This window comes from Anolis sagrei, chromosome 6 (assembly GCF_037176765.1).
Source record: "Anolis sagrei isolate rAnoSag1 chromosome 6, rAnoSag1.mat, whole genome shotgun sequence".
Classification (NCBI taxonomy): Eukaryota; Metazoa; Chordata; class Lepidosauria; order Squamata; family Dactyloidae; genus Anolis; species Anolis sagrei.
In genome coordinates, this window is record NC_090026.1 from 21615639 (window position 1) to 21633892 (window position 18254).

The following is an 18254-nucleotide window of genomic DNA, read 5'->3' on the forward strand; positions in this document are numbered from 1 at the left end:
GTATCAACTGCCAAGACACTACACTTGGAAGGTCATCATACTCATACAATGAGGGATCACCTAATGTAAATGTTTATTATCTACAGTTGAACATCGTAGCCACTGGTGTAGGACTTGTATCTGACATTAAAATTCAATGTGTCTTTCATAAATTCTCTCCAAGGTTAACTTTCTGGAGAACTGAGAAAATATATTCCTCTTCTTCCAAGGCCAATTCATTGTTGAGGCAAAGCACTTCTTGGAGAAGTACAGATTCCAAAACATTCCAAAAACACAGTTTGACATGTGGGAAAAGCCATTTTATTGGTCATACAAGCATCACAATATCTGCTACCTGACCCATACATTGTTGTAGGCATCCTGTGGAATCTGGTTATACCTAAGTGGAAATATTTGGCTTAAGTCGAGAATAAAGGGAACCCAAAACTGTGAACATTAAGAAGAAATGAGAAAGCGTCACATTTAGTGCTGAAGCTGTGCTTTGTCCTGAGGGTACGACACTCCCACTTGCTTCCGAACTTCGTCTAGGATGGAACTGATCAGCAAACTGTCCTGGTGGGTCAGAACTGGGCTTTCCTTTAAGCCTAAATAAAAGAGTGAGAAAAGAGGAGAGCGAGACATGACAGAGTCCTAAAAAGTGAACGTTTAGTGCTGCTTTCAAGCTGAAGATTCATCTACGGTTGCCACAATTATGTCCAAAGAAAATCAACATAAAAACAATTACTGGAACATTTGTCAGTATTGCAAGCGTTTTGACCCATGTCCAGAATGTAAGAAAATTAATAGTTTTGGATTACAATATGTAACACAATTTTTGTTCCTGGGTTATAAATGTCATTTCAGAATTGGTTTTATCATAAAAAAATGGAAAATTTTAATAAATTACAAAAACAAAATATTTTTGTGGGACATCCTGCAGCACCCTTTCCCCAAATAGATCAATACAGAATCTAAGTGAAAGGAGTGCAAAATTTGGTACAGTAAGCTGCCCTGAGTCCCTTTAGGGAGATGTACGCAGGATATTGTTATTTATTTATTTATTATTTGAAACACAACAAGATGCGTCCACAGCAGACATGATCACTCTGCTGGCTGTTGTATTGGATTACATGTTGGACATTTCCCAAGTGTCTAGGACTGTGTGATGTATCGGTGAATAATGCGTGCAGATCCCAGTAAGGTGGCCTTCTGCAGCTGGCAAATGGTAATTTTGTTAACACCAATTGTGTTTAAGTGCAGGCCAAAGTCTTTAGGCACTGCACCCAGTGTGCCGATCACCACTGGGACCACCTTGACTGGCTTGTGCCAGATCTTTAAATCCTCATATCGTGTCAGCTTTTCCAGTTGCTTCTCTTCAATCCTGTTGTCACCTGGGATTATAACATCGACAATCCATATGTTGTTTTTTAACACGACCGTGAGGTCATAATATTAATTATGACTGGAATAATAATAATATTTCATATTCAAAAGCCCATGCATATAAAACCTTTTATCACTGGGTGTCCAATGCTACACAACACTGCTGATCTAGGTTACATCTCCATCACAGAATTAATGCAGTTTGACACCACTTTAACGACAATGGTTTAAATCTATGGAATAATTAGAGTTGCACTTTGGTGAGGCACCTGTGCTCCCTGGCAGAGAAAGCTAAAGACTGTGAAAAGCTACAACTCTAATTATTCTATAGCATTGAGTCATGGTAGTTATAACAGTGTCACAATGCATTAATTCTACAGTATAGATGCATCCCCATTGTTGGAAGACTAGACCCTAAATCTGCATATACTTTTGTCTTGCAAACGTATTCTTCTCTTCATTTGTTTTGAAATGTATGAAGGTAGGGTACCATGAAGATAAGGTACCAAGATCTACGACTGTAGTACCGTTGAGAAGACACTGTTGGACATGTTCTGCTTCATACCAAAATCCTTACAAAGCACATTGGCAAGATCTAGGACTGTAGTACCTTTGAGAAGACACTGTCGGACATGTTCTGCTTCATATCGCAGGCCTGTGCTATTGGTAAAGTGCATTTTCAGGGAAGGTGGAGGCAGGAGGAATTTCTCGCTCTGTCCATTGACAAACAGCTCTGTCGGGCACCAGAAAGTTGATGGAATCTGAAATGGGCATTGTGGAGTGAACCAGTAGAAGGAGAAGACAAAACAGCAGGAAATTATAAGAATGATACGTATGCAAAATATATCCCTGTGTCACAAAATCCATTTCATGCTGTGCCTTTAAAGATAAGGAATACACAACAGAACAGTATCTTTCTCCAGCCTTGCTTCCTTTGCTCTTTACTCACAAGTGGTTATGAACTATGCTACCAGGGACTCTTACACTAGACCAGTTTTTTTTTCAAACTGTGCTCTTCCAGGTGTTTTGGACTTCAGCTCCTAGAAATTCCAGCAAGCTTACCAGCTGTTAGGAATTGTGGGAGCTGAAGTCCAAAATACCTGGAGATGCACAGTTTGAGAAACACCACACTAGACTATTACAGTACCCGGGCTCCATTTGAACTGCCATAGCTCTAATGCTACTAAATGTTAGGATTTGTAGTTTCATGGAGGAATTAGAAACCTGTCACAGAGTTCATAAAGATCAATAAATTACAATTTTCTGGTTTCTGTAGAAATTAAAGTGGGAACAAACTACTACAATTGTACAGTGTGGAAGAGACCCAGATTTTCAAGTTACTCCTCCATTTAGGATTTTCCTTAAGGCTATCTCCATTCTTGAGTTCTAGTGCAGGAGGCAATTTCTGAGGCATCTGATCAGTTGTATTCCCTAAATCCCAAGAGAAGGCTATAAATATACATGTTGCCCATGGGACCTTCCTTCAGAGCTCTGAAACCCCCAGGAGACACTTAAGGCCAGAAGCCATTACACATTTCTGAAAATGACTGCTTTTTTAAGTCAAAAACTTTCCCAAACTATCACAACTCCTGGAAATTGGTTGCTTTTGGGGTGAGATTTGGTACTGAAAGTGATGTTATGTCACTCTCAGTGGTGCCAGAAGTTATGCAAGTAGTAGGGAAAATGGTTCCCTCATTCCAACCCCTTTGCATTTGTTGCCTTTGTTCTAGATTCAGCATGATATAATGGTTTCAACATCTGGGACCCTTCTACGCTGCCATATAAAATCCAGATTATCTGCTTTGAACTGGATTATATGGCAGTGTAGACTCATATAATCCAGTTTAAAACAGATAATGTGGATTATCTGCTTTGATAATCTGGAATATATGGCAGTATAGAAGGGGCGTAGGACTCCCCACTTGGCCACGGATACCCATCTTAGGCAATTTATATGCTCTCATCCCAGAAACCCACGTGATAGGCTTCCCATAAGTTCGTCATAACTCCAAAATGACTTGAAGGCACAGAACACAACAGAGTTAAAACAGGACTCACCTCAATCATTCCCTTGGTTCCATTGATGCTTGCTCGATTGGGCATTTTGGCTGTCATGGTACAAGTAAGGGCAGCCTGACGTTGACCTGAATAGTTCAGAATGATTGATACAGTTTTGTCCACACCTGTGAAAAACAAAACATAAGCATGGCTTTGACGACATTCACTTAAACTTTATAACAAGCACAATTTCCTAGTCTGACACTTCAACAATGTTCTAAAAAGCCTTCAAATATTTATATTTCACCTTCCCAGCTCTTAACAGAGTTTATATGCCAAGCCTCGCTCATAAAAGATTTTCAGAAAAAGAATCAGAACAGAAAAGTCTCTGAACTAGTGCCCCTTTCCAACAATTACAACATGTAACAAAATTTGAAAAAAAAAATCTAGTTTGAACGTGTTATATCTTGTTTAACTGTGCGCTACTTACAGTACTTTGTAGGATATTATTATTATTATTATTATTATTATTATTATTATCATTATCATCAGATACACAACAAGATTAGTACACAGCACACAGGATCACTATGCTGGCTTTGTATTGGATCACACGTCGGACACTTCCCAAGTGTCTAGGACGGTGTGATGTATCGGCGAATAATGTGTGCAGATCCAAGCAGGGTGGCTTTTTGCAGTTGACAGATGGTAATTTTGTCAGCGCCAATTATTTTTAAGTGCAGGCCAAGGTCTTTAGGCACTGCACCCAGGACCACCTTTACTGGCTCGTGCCATAATCTTTGCAGTGCTATCTTTAAATCCTTGTATCGTGTTAGCTTTTTCAGTTGCTTCTCATCAATTCTGCTGTCGCCTGGGATTGCAACATCAGCGATCCTTACTTTGTTTTTTTTCCACGATCATGAGGTCAGGAGTATTGGGCTCCAAAACTCTTGTCAGTCCCAGAGTAGTCTGAAGTGTTCATTCAGTGTAACTTTTTCAGGCTTGTGATCCCACCAGTTTTTTTGTTGCAGGGAGATGGTATTTGTGGCACAAGTATTATTATTATTATTATTATTATTATTATTATTATTATTCTGACACAAAAACACAGTATGTCAGAGCAAACGAGATCTGTATGCTGGATTTCATATCACAAGCGTCTAGGACTGCGTGATTTTAAAAATATTATTATTGTTATGATTATTATTGTCATGGAAGTTACAGTGGGATCACAGTGCTGTAACAACATAGTGAAAAACTTCTCAGGAGGAGAGAGCCAGCAAAAACGCTCAGGGAAATCAAAGTAAAAGAATACTAAGAATACTAAAGTTAGGATTGCCTATGCCATTGTATCACCATTTCTATACTGTATGAGTGGTTCCCAACCTGTGGGCCTGGAGACCTAAACTAAGGGCCGTGGCTCTAGATTATTAAATATGGTTTTCTGTGAGTGAGCAGATGGTGACTACTGGATGGCATATGGTTTGTGTCAGAAACTAGAGCTGATGTGGACATCCAATGCAATTTTCCTGAATCAGCACCCCAAGTAACTAAACCAAATCTAAAGTTGACCAAAAACTGATTCGTAACCCTTTTAGTACTAATGTTGGAGAGTTGCACCTGGTCAAAGTGGCCCCTAGTCAAGTGGTCACTGGTCAAACTGGTCCCTGGTTTAAAAAATGTGGGAACCACTGCTGTATATGGTCGTGAAAGTGAAGTAAGTGGATAGGGACTGAAATTTTATGTACTGCTGAAAGGACAAATAAATAGGTCCTTAGATCAAATTAAGCCTGATTTTTCCCAAGAAGCCAAGATTTCTAAATTGAGACCATCATACTTTGGCCATATCATGAGAAAAGATGACCACAAGAAGAGACCATAATGCTTGGTAAAGTATAAGCTAACAGGAAAAATAAGAAAGGAATAGCTTCAGACAAGGAAACAAAAAAGTTTGCTCAAACATTTTAACATCTGAATTCCAAAAACAGAACTACAGTTCTTTGTCAACAAACAAACAACAACAACAAACAGAGCATCAACCTGTATCATGCAGGAACCCAGAGGCCGTGATGGATTCTGGTTCTTCTCCATTGAAGATCATACAGGCAAACTGGATACAATAACCACCAATATCCAGAAGGCCACCTCCTCCCAGTTCCTTCTCTACACACCTAGGGATTGTGAGTTGTGGGCTCCCAAATTCAGCGTGAAATACCATCACATCCCCAACTGAACCTTGGCTGAGCAAGGAACGGATTCTCTCAGTAGCAGGGAAAAAACGAGTCCAATATCCCTAGTGTAAGAAAAGAAATGCCAGTAAATGTTTAGTCCATTAGTTTCTCTACATGGGAATAAAAATTAAAAGCATAACAACTTTATTAGGGTGAGCATAAAGCAACAATGATTCCATAACATTGAGCCATGGCAGTTAGAGTGATGTTGAAGTGTATTAATTCTACAGTGTAGATACACCCTGAGTCTTTTCCTGGGGGAAAAGTGTTGGAAATAGCAACTTTCTACATGCCTCCTATTCTAGTTATTAGTTATGGATATAACTGTGATTGCTTATATATTGATCTGCAGTTTTCCTTTAACTCTATGTTGTTTGAGGTTGTGGGACGGACTGAAGATTGTGTGGCCAGATCTGGGACTTCTCAGACTGAGACTCTATTTTAGAAGTTAGTTAGTATAGTAAGCAATTGTCAGTGTTACTGTAAAGTCGGTGTCAGTATGCTGCAGTGTATAGTCAGTCTATATTGAGTCAATATTCAGTAATGTATTAGACTGAAGAGATTGTTAGTCTGTATGCAACAGAGAAGAGACTAAAACAGAATGCTTTAGAGAACTTACTGTTTAAACTCTCAACCCATAAGAAATGTACCCGTATGCTGAATACATGAAATAAATTAACTATATTACTTTTAACAAAGAGTACTTATTTTTGGTCCCTTGAGAGCATGGTTTAAAAACCATATTTCATGGGAGAGAAGGTGTTTTTTGGGCAATTGAAATAACACTGAAGATCTGCTATATATTTTGTGCATTAGCATATCTTTGTTCCCAACAGTTCAGAGAGATAGCCCGGTATATCAGTCTAACAACTGAGAAGCCTAAATTGCCTTGCATGAAAACTAGTGGATATTTACCACTAAGGAGAAGATTCACTCAAACAAGTATTTAATTCTTCTTAGGAAGATTACACTTTAGAAAATGGTTATGATTATTCCTAATACTGTGAATGCAAATTGATCTCCAAAAGGGTCAAGCTTCCAAAAGGCTATGGAAATTCTTGTTTTTCCAAAAGGTTATGATTCTCTAAAAGGTCATGCCTTTCCAAAGAAAAAAAGAAAGAAAGAAAGAAAGAAAGAATTACCCTAACATTAACTATACACAGACCAAAAAAAGAGTAATTTGCCACTTTTGTATGCCCTCCAATAGCCTCAGTTTGACGGTCTCGGTCTAACATAACTCTCTGCTGTCCTACTTGGCATATATGTATTTTATCTATATGTATTTTAATCTTGTATTGTTGTATGACGGTTTAACTTGTATTAGTAGCATTGAATCCTTGCTGTAAGCCCGTCTGAGTCCCTCTATGGAGGTGAGAAGATCGGGATATAAAAGTTTTAAATAAATAAATACTTTTTCTGCTCCTTTAAAAATATCCTGCTTTCTCTCCACTTAACTTTCCCCTTCCCTTGTTCTTGGTTTACTGCAAACAGAGCTGTAAGAGCAACAAGAGTATTCACTCCATTCATTCAGCTGGAGAGGAAGAAGGGACAGAACTGCTGCAACTTCTAGTTTTGGAACAGAACATCTTGTGCTTTGTGGCTCCAAAGTGATACTTGAGATAAGAAAAAGGAATAAACACAGCTTTTTAAAAGGAGAGGGAGGAGAGAATCCAACCAATCGGGATCACCTTTGAATTATAACACGTGCATCTCAGTTTTCATCTGTGAAATATTTGAAATTATGAAACTGGAAATGCGTATCTGCTATTTCTATTGTGTAGCCCAAACATGGGCAAACTTTGGCCCTCGAGGTGTTTTGGACTCCAACTCCCACAATTCCTAACAGCCTCAGGCCCCTTCCTTTTCCCACTTAGTCACTTAAGTGGCTGAGTGGGAAAAGGAAGGGGCCTGAGGCTGTTAGGAATTGTGGGAGTTGGAGTCCAAAACACCTCGAGGGCCAAGGTTTGCCCATGCCTGGTGTAGCCTATGACATGTACCAAGGGAAACAAGCCTCTCAAATTGCTTAAAGAGCAGCACGGTGTAGTGGTTTCAAGCATTGGATTTTGACTCTGGAGGCTCAGGTTCGAATCCCTGCTCAGCCAATGGGAATTCCTTAGGCAAGTCCCATTCTCCCAGCCTCAGAGGATGACAAAAACTACACATATAACCTGCACAAACCTAACCAAAAAATCTTCCATGAGGGCACCCAACAACAATAACAAAGCTGTTCACATCTAACCTTTAAAAAAGGGAATGCCTGATATAGACTTGAAACTTGATCATAGTATGTGTAAGTAGAAATATTTTCAGTCCCCAGAATGGTGTACTCTCATGCTTGAAGTTGGCCCATAAAGAAAAGATGTCCCATAAGGAAGATGCTGCATTCTGAGTCTTACCTCCATAAAGAAAACTTGGTGTTGCTGAGCTGCCTGCACCATTGTCTTCACTTCTGCCACATTCATGCCCATGGGCTTCTCGCAAAGCACATTCTTCTTGGCCTCAATGAAGAGGAGGGTGGTGGGAAGATGATAGGGATTCACCACCCCTATGTGTACTATATCTGCAAAAAAGAGCAAAAGAGATCACCCAAGACTCAACCTGGGCACCTGGTAGGGACAGACAGTTAGGTTAGAGTCTCCCTTCCTACTCCATTCAATTGCAGGGCAGAGCAAATCCAATCTTTTAATAAATTCAAACATTGCCTTCTCACACATAGAGGCATTCTCTCACACTGAGGCCTTCTCATATTGATTCCTACCTCTTACTGAGGCCTACTAACATACTGAGGGCTCTCTCAGACTGAAGTGAACTAACACTGAGGCCTTCTCATACTGAGTCCTTCTCATACTGACGCCTACTAATACACGGATTAATGCACAGTTAATTTTTAATATTTCTGACAAGGTCCATATGTCTGACCCTTCAAGAAAAGCATAGCATTCAAGTGTATCATCACATTATAATTATAGAATTTTGATATGGGTTGAGAATTCCTTACTTAGAAATAAAAAAAACCCTCCATAAGCAGAAACTGTGTATCTGAAATGGTGGCACTTTTGCCTTCTGATGGTTCAATGTACACAAAGGCTTGTTGCAGGGCTATTATTATTATAGAATTTATACGAAACATAAATGACTTTTGTTTTTAGACTTGGGTGCCACCTCCAAGACATCTCATTTGGGACATACACACAAATACAGGTTTTCCAAAATCTGAATAAGTACACCATAGAATTCTAGTATTTAATCAATAGTAGTGGCTCAGTAGGTTAAACCTTTGTGCCCGCAGGAATGCTGACCCAAAGGTCGGCAGTTTGAATCTGGGGAGCGGGGTGAGCTCCCACCTGTCAGCTCCAGCTTCTCATGCGGGGACATGTGAGAAGCCTCCCACAGGATGGTAACACATCCAGGAGTCCCCTGGACAATGTCCTTGCAGATGGTCAATTCTCTCACTGCAGAGGCAACTTGCTGTTTCTCAAATCGTTTCCAACCAAAACCCCCACAAAAACAAGCAAACTACAAATCCCAGGATTCTGTGGGGTGAAATCATGGCAATACCGACGGTATCAATGTGCTGTAATTGTGCAGTGTGAATACACCCCCAGTCTTTCTATCAAATTCTGTTATGGCATGTTGGGATGAAGGTTGCAAAGTGGGAGAAAATGTAACCACAGGTTTTGGAGTGAAGGCACTGCTCACCCACATCTGGATCTTCAGCAAGTTCTGCATAAGACCCATATGCTTTGGGGATGCCATGGATCTTGGCATATTCCTGAGCTCGGCTGAGGTCCCGAGAAGCAATGGCCACCACCTGCAGGGAAGGAGAAAGTTGTAAAAATTTCCAGCAGAATTCAAGTATTTATTTTTCCCCAAGATGGCACACATCTGTACTACTAAAAATGGTGGTCCAGGGAGCGATGCCAGTCTGTAAGATGTCAACTACAAAGGAAAAGGGAAGCCAAGGATGTGTGCCCTCTGAATAAGGCTGGTAAAGAGGGTGGTAAAATTATTCATGGATAAGGAACAGTGGAGGGATAGAGAGAAGAAATCAAGCATTTTTGTTTTGCATATACGGTGTTCCCTCTCTACTTCGCGGTTCGCTTTTCGTGGACTTGCTGTTTTGCAGGTTTTTGCCTCCCAGTTTATGAATGTATCCACATGTTTTATGTAATTATGATGTTGTTGTTTATTGTTTGCATTTTCGGTTTTACTCTCTTGTTTGGGCTTGGCCTCATGTAAGCCGCCCGAGTCTCCATTGGAGAGATTCTGGTGGGATATAAATAAAGATTATTATTGGGTTGTTGTAGGATTTTCCAGGCTATATGGCCACGTTCTAGACGCATTTTCTCCTGACGTTTTGCCTGCATCTATGGCAAGCATCTTCAGAGGTAGTGAGGTACATCCTCACTACCTCTGAGGATGCTTGCCATAGATGCAGGCAAAACGTCAGGAGAAAATGCCTCTAGAACATGGACATATAGCCCGGAAAATCCCACAACAACCCAGTGATTCCGGCCATGAAAGCCTTCGACAAAGATTTATTATTATTATTATTATTATTATTATTATTATTATTATATTGCCATTGCCCAGAGCAGCATTCCAATCCCGCCTCCTGGCAATGATGGAAAGTGGAAGGGGGTTTCACCCTCCCTCTCGGGAAAGAGGCAACCAATCAAGAGAGATTGCAAAGCAAAGCAGAGATAACTAGCCTTTAAATCTCTCCTCAGTTCTGCCTCACCCTCCAAACTCTATACACATTTATAGCATTCCTACTTCGCGGATTTTCACTTTTTGCAGGTGGTCCTGGAATGTAACACCTGTGATATGTGAAGGAACACTGTATCGAATTTGAGACAAGGACAAAGTATCCAAGCAGTTGCATCAGAGACATAGCTGGAGATGTGGGAGTGAGAGAAACAACTTGAAAATTGGGAGGAAAAAAAAAGTGGGTTTTGCATATAGGTCGGGACCAGCCCTATCATTAGGTAAACTAAGCCATTCTCCCCAAGTAACAGATGTGGGGAGGGGATGTAAACAAAATGACAGCAAGTAATTAGTTTTTTCCAAATTATCTTATTTTTATAGCCAAGGTTTTCAAAGGGATTTCCTGTTTCCAATGCCAAAATAAGTTATTGGGTTTTGGACACGGGGCATCTTGACCCAAGCAAGTCATTTGCTGTTCTTCTTCAGGCAGTACAATGCCTTGGCTCCGTCCTGAGACAGGAAATATTGAAAGCCAAGTGATTTCGTAAGTGTCATTCATGGACAGAAAAACATAGAGGACAAAGAACCAACAGCTGAAAGTTATACAGCCACACCTGAAAATTCACAGGGGTTAGGGGCACAAGACCCTAGTGGAAGTGAAAATAATTGCTCTATTTAAAAATGCAATCGAAAAAAAATTGAGAAATTAAAATACCTCCCTAAGGATCTCTAGGTCCTTCAACATGACTCTTTGGTTTCCTTCCAGCAGAGCCAGGCTGGAGAATCTAGGGTGCATCTCCACTGCAGAATTAATGAAGATTGACACCACATTAACAGCTATGACTCCATTGCATGTAATCATGGGAGTTGTTGTATGTTAAAGAAATAGCACTATTTGGCAGAGAAGGCTAAAGACCTTTTAAAACTACATCTTCCATAATTCCATAGCATCAAGTCAGAGGTGTCAAATTGCATTAATTCTACAGCATAGATCAAGCATGGGCAAACTTCAGCCCTCCAGGTGTTTTGGACTTATAAAACTCCCACAATTCCAAACAGCTTCAGGCCCTAACAGCCTCAGGCAATTGGCCACTTTGGTTAGCATTTAATGCCTTTGCAGTTTCAAAGCTGGCTGGTTGCTGGTTTGTGGTCAATGGCAGCATTCACACTTGCCTCAAACAGGCAAGAGTTCTTTCTCCCACCCTGGACATTCCACACATATATAAACCCCACTTGCCTAGTTTCCCACAGAACTCACAACTTCTCAGGATGCTGCCATAGATTTGGGTGGAACGCCAGGAGAGAATGCTTCTGGAACATGGCCATACAGCCCAGAAAACTCGTAGCAACCCAGTGATTCAGGCCATGAAAGCCTCTGACAGAATATTTAAAAATAATGGTTATATACCATGCAAATGCAGAGCTTGCCTGTGCTAGTAAACATGCAGTTATTGCCTGCTTCCCCTATTTAACAGCTGTATCCTTATTGCATAACTTTGTGTCAAAGCAAAGAGAAACAAATGCATTTCTCTTATAATAAATATAACAATAGTAACAATTTTATTCCTTACCTGCTTTGTGGTATTGTAAAAACACCACAATCCCACAAATACACATATTTGTGTGTGTGTGTGTGTGTGTGTGTGTGTGTGTCAGCAGTGACTTGAGAAACTGCAAGTCACTTCTGGTGTGAGAGAACCGGCCATCTGCAAGAACCTTGCCCAGGGGACGCCTGGATGTTTTACCATCCTTGTGGGAGGCTTCTCTCATGCCCCCAGATGGGGAGCTGGAGCTGACAGAGGGAGCTCATCTGCACTCTCCCCGGATTCGAACTTGCGACCTGTCGGTCTTCAGTCCTGCCAGCACAAGGGTTTGATCCATTGCGTCACCGGGGACTCCATACATGTTAAAATGCATTTCTATACAGTACACATTAAAATACACAAATAATTACTCAATACTTAAATGGAGACTCTAGGCACTTTTTCTGTAGACTACCAGTCTCTGAATCCTTTAGTGGGGATTCTGGAGGCTACAAAAATTAAATATTTGCTGTCACTTTATGAGATGTCAATGAATTTGGAGGAAAGGGAGGAATAAAAGAACAAGACACCTTTTAAAAAAGTGGTCTACATCTCCCAGAATCTCTAATTGGGGATTCTGTGTATTGCAGTCCACAAAATTCAAGATCTATTCCCAATGCATATGAGAAGTTAATGAAATTGGGACAGAGGGATTAATGAAATAATTGGGCCCTTTTTTGAAAGTGGACTACATCTCCCAGAATCTCTAATTTGGGATTCTGGGTATTGCAGTCCATATAAAAATTTAAGTTCTCTTCCCCTGCATATGAGAAGTTAATAAATTGGGGCAAAGAGGTGAATGAAAGAACTGGGCCCTTTTTTGAAAGTAGACTACAGCTCCCAGAATCTCTAACTGGGGATTCTCTGTATTGCAGTCCACAAAATTTAAGTTCTATTTCCAATGCATATGAGAAGTTAATGAAATTAGGATAAAGGGATTAATGAAATAATTGGGCCCTTTTTTGAAAGTGGACCACATCTCCCAGAATCTCTAATTGGGGATTCTGGGTATTGCAATCCACAAAAATAGGTCTACTGCTCTCTGCTTATGAAAAAAAAATGGTTTTGGGGGAAAGAACTCCAGTCTTTTTCTAGATACAGGTAGAGCACCCCTTTCACTATCTAATCCAGCCTCAAAACTTCAACATGTGGTCCAACTGCTTTGTTTCCATTTCCCATTGCAGATCTTCTCCTACCTGGTGATCCTCAGGTGGCAAAGTTTTCAGGGCGATGAGGAAATCGTGAGCGATCTTCCCTGCAGAGCAGATCCCCCAGCGAGTGGCTCCCATGATAAAGAAAAGGAAGAAGGAAAAACAGTAGTGGGTGGAGATCAAGAAGCAACTGCTTTTCAACAGAGCCAAAAAGAGGTGCAGCTGAAGACCAGGCAATGAAACTCCTCTCTGTAGTCTGGAAAAGGACCAGCAGGGTTCTGCAAAGGCTCAGGTTTGGGAAGGAGGAAACCAGAGCTGGTTTAAATCAGAACCAAGCAAAAGGGAGGATCCAGAATCCAGATTTACTTGGCCTCCTTCCAGATCCTTGGTTCTGAACAATGAGGCTTCTAATACATCTCCATTACCCCCAGCTGCTGAGCTTAGTAGTCAGGGAAGGTGGATATCTGGAGACCCTCCAGGTGTTTTGGACTTCAACTTCCACAATTCCTAACAGCCTACTGGCTGTTAGGAATTGTGAGAGTTAAAGTCCAAAACACCTGGAGGGCCCAAGTTTGCCCATGTCTGCATTAAAAGGTCATTATATACACAATATTTGTAACATTTTGGAGGCTAAAAACCAGATATACCCAACCATCAGAAAGCATTGGTCTCACTCTCTCGGTCACCCATGCACATCATTTTGGATTTTGGGGATTTTGGGATAAGAGATGCTCAGTCTGTAGTAGTAAACTCTACCCCTAATTTTCCACTGTGCCCTTAAGATATACTGGGCTGTCATAGAGGATGAAAGGACAGTACTCCCCTGTGACCAGAATCAAGCATAACCTCCAGGACACTGAAGCTGACATAATACTTCTATCTGTTGTGTGTCCTGTCTGTTTAACGGGATTGAATATTTGCCGTGTATGTGTTCTGTGATACGCCCTGAGTCCCCTTCAGGGTTAGAAGGGCAGAATATAAATGCTGTAAATAAATAAATAAACAAATAAATAAATAATATGACATGTGATGCATGTCCAAAAAGTTTGTCACCAATATGACATATGATGTATGTCTAAAAGGTATGTCACAAAAAATGTTTGCAAAGATCTGCATTACGCCATCAATATAGCTCAATTGCACTATTGATAATCTGGCCCTGGGAGTTGTAGTTCAACAAAACTGGAGAGCATCATTTTGATGCAGAAGGCTATTGAGTGTGATCTAGAATTCTACATAGTTAGAATCACTCCTGAAAAGGAGTCCCTGATTACTGTGAAAGGGATGGAGCATGGAATAGATCTAAGGAATGCAGGACTTAAGCATGTTTTGTTTTTCTCTTTTTCTTCCTGGAAAGCAAGAACACAGGAAATTCAAGCCAGGGTCACCTTCTCCCTTCATGTCTACTGCAAAGACTGATGTATAGGGATGAAGAGTTGCAGTGCTGAGTCAAGGGAAATTGGAGCTGTATGTGCCTCCGGATCCATCGGAAAGTAGGCAATGACACCTGCACCAGATTCAGTAAAGAAGCAGCCCTGCAAGCTTTGGCCGGCTTGAGCACACCGCTGGGGAAGTTTGCTACAGCTATGATGCACTTCACAAACACTATTATAATGGGGCTCAGAATACCTGCTAATTTTCCTGGAGAAAATGGCAAGAACTGAAGTCCGAAGTCAGGAATAGGGAATGTGTGATTCTAAATGTAAATAGACAATGGTGAGAAATGACCAGTACTTGGAAATTGTACTTTTAGGCCCTGCTGGCTGGGAGATGTCGGTGAGTTGTCATTCTAAAGTAAGTTCCCCAATCCAGGTGAATGATTGGAGCTGTAGTCCGGAGAATATGGTGTTCCTCTCTGCTCTAGAGAACATTGTTAACTAGAGGTTGTCCGAGCAAAACCAGGAATAGATGAAAGAGATAGTGAGAATGTGGTAGTAAGCTACTCAAAATGAAGTAAAATGCAGACATATCACATCCCAGTTGTCATTCTCAGACCTGTTGCAGTATTCAATAGCAATGTCCTCTATGGGCATAGAAATATATTTAATTTGCCAAGCAATCACTTCTTTTTAATCTGCACAGGGCATAGCTTTCTAAGCTGTGAAAAAGTTTGCAGTATTAACATTGCCACTGTGCTCCTGTAGAAATCCAATGGTGTCAAATTCAGTTATGCAATCCATCAAAGTGAATTCTTTACTTTGGCAAAGAATGCTGAGTGTCACATACCAAACTTTTTTTAAAAAATAACAAAAGTTTAAAAGGACACAACTAATCTGTATGCATGTATGTGCCTTTCAGGACTCTGATTCGCTGAAACCCTATAAACTGGACATCCTGACCAAGGAATACTAGTAGTTGTAGTTCCCAAAAAGGGAATGCATAAACAATAGACTTGTGCAGTTTGGCTGGAGGGCGATCCGTTTTTGGTATCCAAATTTCGTTGGGTACCCAGAATCCTCTGTTTGAAACCTAAGAAGAGAAGGGTGTTAGAGTAGTTCAGACCCAGTTCTTTACTATTAAGAAATGCAGTTATTTCTGATTATTGTAAATAAACCTTTTGTGATTTTGTTTTAAGATTGGACTCTGTATGTTTGCTTTCTAAGCTCTGAATTCTTTGCAGCCACATCACACGGCACTTCACACTCTGCTCACTAGTGAGGTGATGCTCAACTTTTGTATCCTGTTTGATTTTTGGATGCTCTATTGTATCTAGGATAGTTTTCCATAACAAAAAGGGTTATGGGCCCAGCACGCTTCCACTGCTCATTGTGGGATTTTCTGCCTGGTTGTGTGGAAAGGCCCTGGGTTTGGAGAACGGGGTTGAGGAAGCATCCTTTGTGGGACCCTTTCCTATTTTCCTTTCAAGGGAGCCTGGGATTGAAGAACGCAGTTAAGGAAACACCCTTCCTGGGCTCCTTTTCTTTCTTCCTTTCGAGGAAGCCTGGGTATGAGGAATGGGATTAAGAAAGCCCGTGCCACTTGCTCCTGAATAGAAGGGAAGAAGCCATGCCTGGCAGCCACGTGGGCCATTTCAGACAAAACAAAAACCATGGTGGCTGAGCCTTTACCGTTACGGCCATCCAAACAAGCCAACCAAGCTGGATTGGTGGAAAGGAACCAACCAATCCTAACCTGTACACAAGCCTAATAGATAAGTCCTGAAACTTTATTTTTTTCTTCTTGATCGGCAACTTGCTGCCTGTGCCCTTAGTGACCATTTGGTTAACTCAAATTGGCAAAACCACCTCTGAATATTCCTAGTCTAAAAAGTCCCAGTGGAATTAATGGGGTTGCCATGAATCATGAGGCACGAACTCGTGCACACACAGATTAGTAGCAGGAGCCAATAGCCAACCCTATGAGGCAATTCACCAACTGTTCTGCTCAGGAGTTGGAATAGAACTCCATGGGCTCTGGGAAAGATGCAAGCAAAACCATGTGAATCTGCTGTAAAAAATAAAGGGAAAAAAAGAGGTAGGCGGCCATCAAATCTGTGGCAAAACCTTATGACTCTAATATTTGGAATGTGATAAACAACCACTCATCTTGTGACTGCCCCCAGTTCTTCCTCCTTGGCAAGATTTCATGATTGGTCTCAGAAATTAAACAGAGAAATCCACCCTGTATGAAGCTTTATTTCAATGGAGCTCAGTCTGATCAAGTCTGCAAAGCATGCAGCTGAAAAAAGGAAGATCCATAGGGGTTATTTCCAAAAGTGGCAATGTTTCCTTGCAATGAAGCATACAGAGAACGCTAGTGTGTATATATACACTGAAAATTATTTACTTAGGTGATCCCTCATAGCTCGAGGACGATTGTCTTCAAGATGTGGTGTCTTGGTGGTGGGTCCATAGGTGGTTGTGGAGCTCTATTCTTGATCCACATGTTCTCCTGCAGTGAGGACATTAGTTTCCAAACAGAAGGCGATCCCCGTCAGGGTTGGCTTGACATGCCTTCCTCTTGGCCTGTTTCTCCCTTTCGCCCTCCATTCGTGCCTCTTCGAATTCTGCAGTACTGCTGGTTGCAGCTGACCTCCTGTTAGAGCGCTCAAGGGCCAGGGCTTCCCAGTTCTTGGCGTCTATACCACAGTTTTTGAGGTTGGCTTTAAGCCCATCTTTAAATCTCTTTTCCTGTCCCCCAACATTCCGTTTTCCGTTCTTGAGTTTGGAGTAGAGTAACTGCTTTGGGAGGCGGTGATCGGGCTTTCAGACAACGTGGCCAGTTCAGCAGAGTTCTGGGATTCAGGGAGTGTGTCTTCTGAGAAAGGTAGAAAGTGGTTTGCAAGGATTCTTGCAATGATTTTCCCAGCAGAGGTAGTGTAGCAGTTCGGGTAGTATTGAGCTGTCATGGGAAGATCTGTGTTCGTCCTTTCTAAGCTATGTCTTGGAATGTATGACCTTGAATTTCTTCCCTTCTCTTTTTGCTTGGCATGTCTTAAAGGGTTGCTTTCTATCTCTGGGACCCACAGAAAGCCAAACACCTCTCTAAATATCACAGGAATGGGCAAACTTTGGTCCTCCAGGTGTTTTGGACTTCAACTCCCACAATTCCTAACAGCCGGTAGGCTGTTAGGAATTGTGAGAGTTGAAGTCCAAAACACCTGGAGGACCAAAGTTTGCCTATGCCTGAACTATCAGCTCTTTCTCCTCTATCCCTCTACATGGCAGACTCAAATATATGTTTCTACTGTCACTTCTGTACATGGCCACTAGGGGGCGGTATCGTGCAATGTATTTATCTTCAACTATTATAGGGCATGGGCTGATCCAATTGAAAATATTATTAAGTTCTTATTTTTGTAGTGTGTATTCAAGGATAGAGAATCAGTTGTGTAATGTACCTTCTTAAAAACCATGCTGCTACAGATTTTATAGTGGTCTTGACTACCGAAAGACATATATTCAGTATTATTTAAAGATGTTAAATATAAATGAATGAATGTAATGTTTAATAATAGAATAATGGGCAATGTTTATAATAATTGTAAATTGATTTTAAATGTTAATAATAATATTCAGTTCTCTTAAAATGTGGAATAATAATTGCCAATTGTTTGCAAATATGGCTCGTTGACTACTGTGTGACAGCCTGAAGCAGAAAACAGTGCTCACTTCCTTTTAGAACAGGCATGGGTAAACTTGGACCCTCTAAGTGTTTTGGACTCCAACTCCCACAATTCCTAACAGCCTCAGGCCCTTTCCTTTTCCCCCTCATCAGCATCA

The 18254-nt window shown here is 41.0% G+C and overlaps 1 protein-coding gene across 1 annotated transcript; it reads right to left on the bottom strand.

Annotated features, from left to right (window-relative positions):
- Positions 1-156: 156 nt before the first annotated feature.
- On the bottom strand, positions 157-13551 carry LOC132777931 (trans-1,2-dihydrobenzene-1,2-diol dehydrogenase-like). Its single transcript, XM_060780484.2, has 7 exons — positions 13078-13551; positions 9291-9402; positions 7988-8151; positions 5401-5653; positions 3421-3545; positions 1973-2123; positions 157-584 (listed from the first exon to the last, which is right to left on the bottom strand). Exons 1-7 carry the CDS (start codon positions 13168-13170, stop codon positions 463-465), a joined length of 1020 nt encoding a protein of 339 aa, XP_060636467.2. The 5' UTR covers positions 13171-13551; the 3' UTR covers positions 157-462.
- Between the last annotated feature and the right edge of the window lie 4703 nt (positions 13552-18254).

What these genes read in the sequence shown, in the direction of transcription:
- LOC132777931 (XM_060780484.2), bottom strand. Translation starts at nt 13,170, where the DNA reads ATGGGAGCCACTCGCTGGGGGATCTGCTCTGCAGGGAAGATCGCTCAC. An exon ending in TGGGTTCCTGCATGATACAG is followed by an intron (nt 3,546 to 5,400) that starts GTTGATGCTCTG and finishes TGTTTTTCACAG; the next exon opens with GTGTGGACAAAACTGTATCA. An exon ending in GAACCAAGGGAATGATTGAG is followed by an intron (nt 2,124 to 3,420) that starts GTGAGTCCTGTT and finishes TGCCCATTTCAG; the next exon opens with ATTCCATCAACTTTCTGGTG.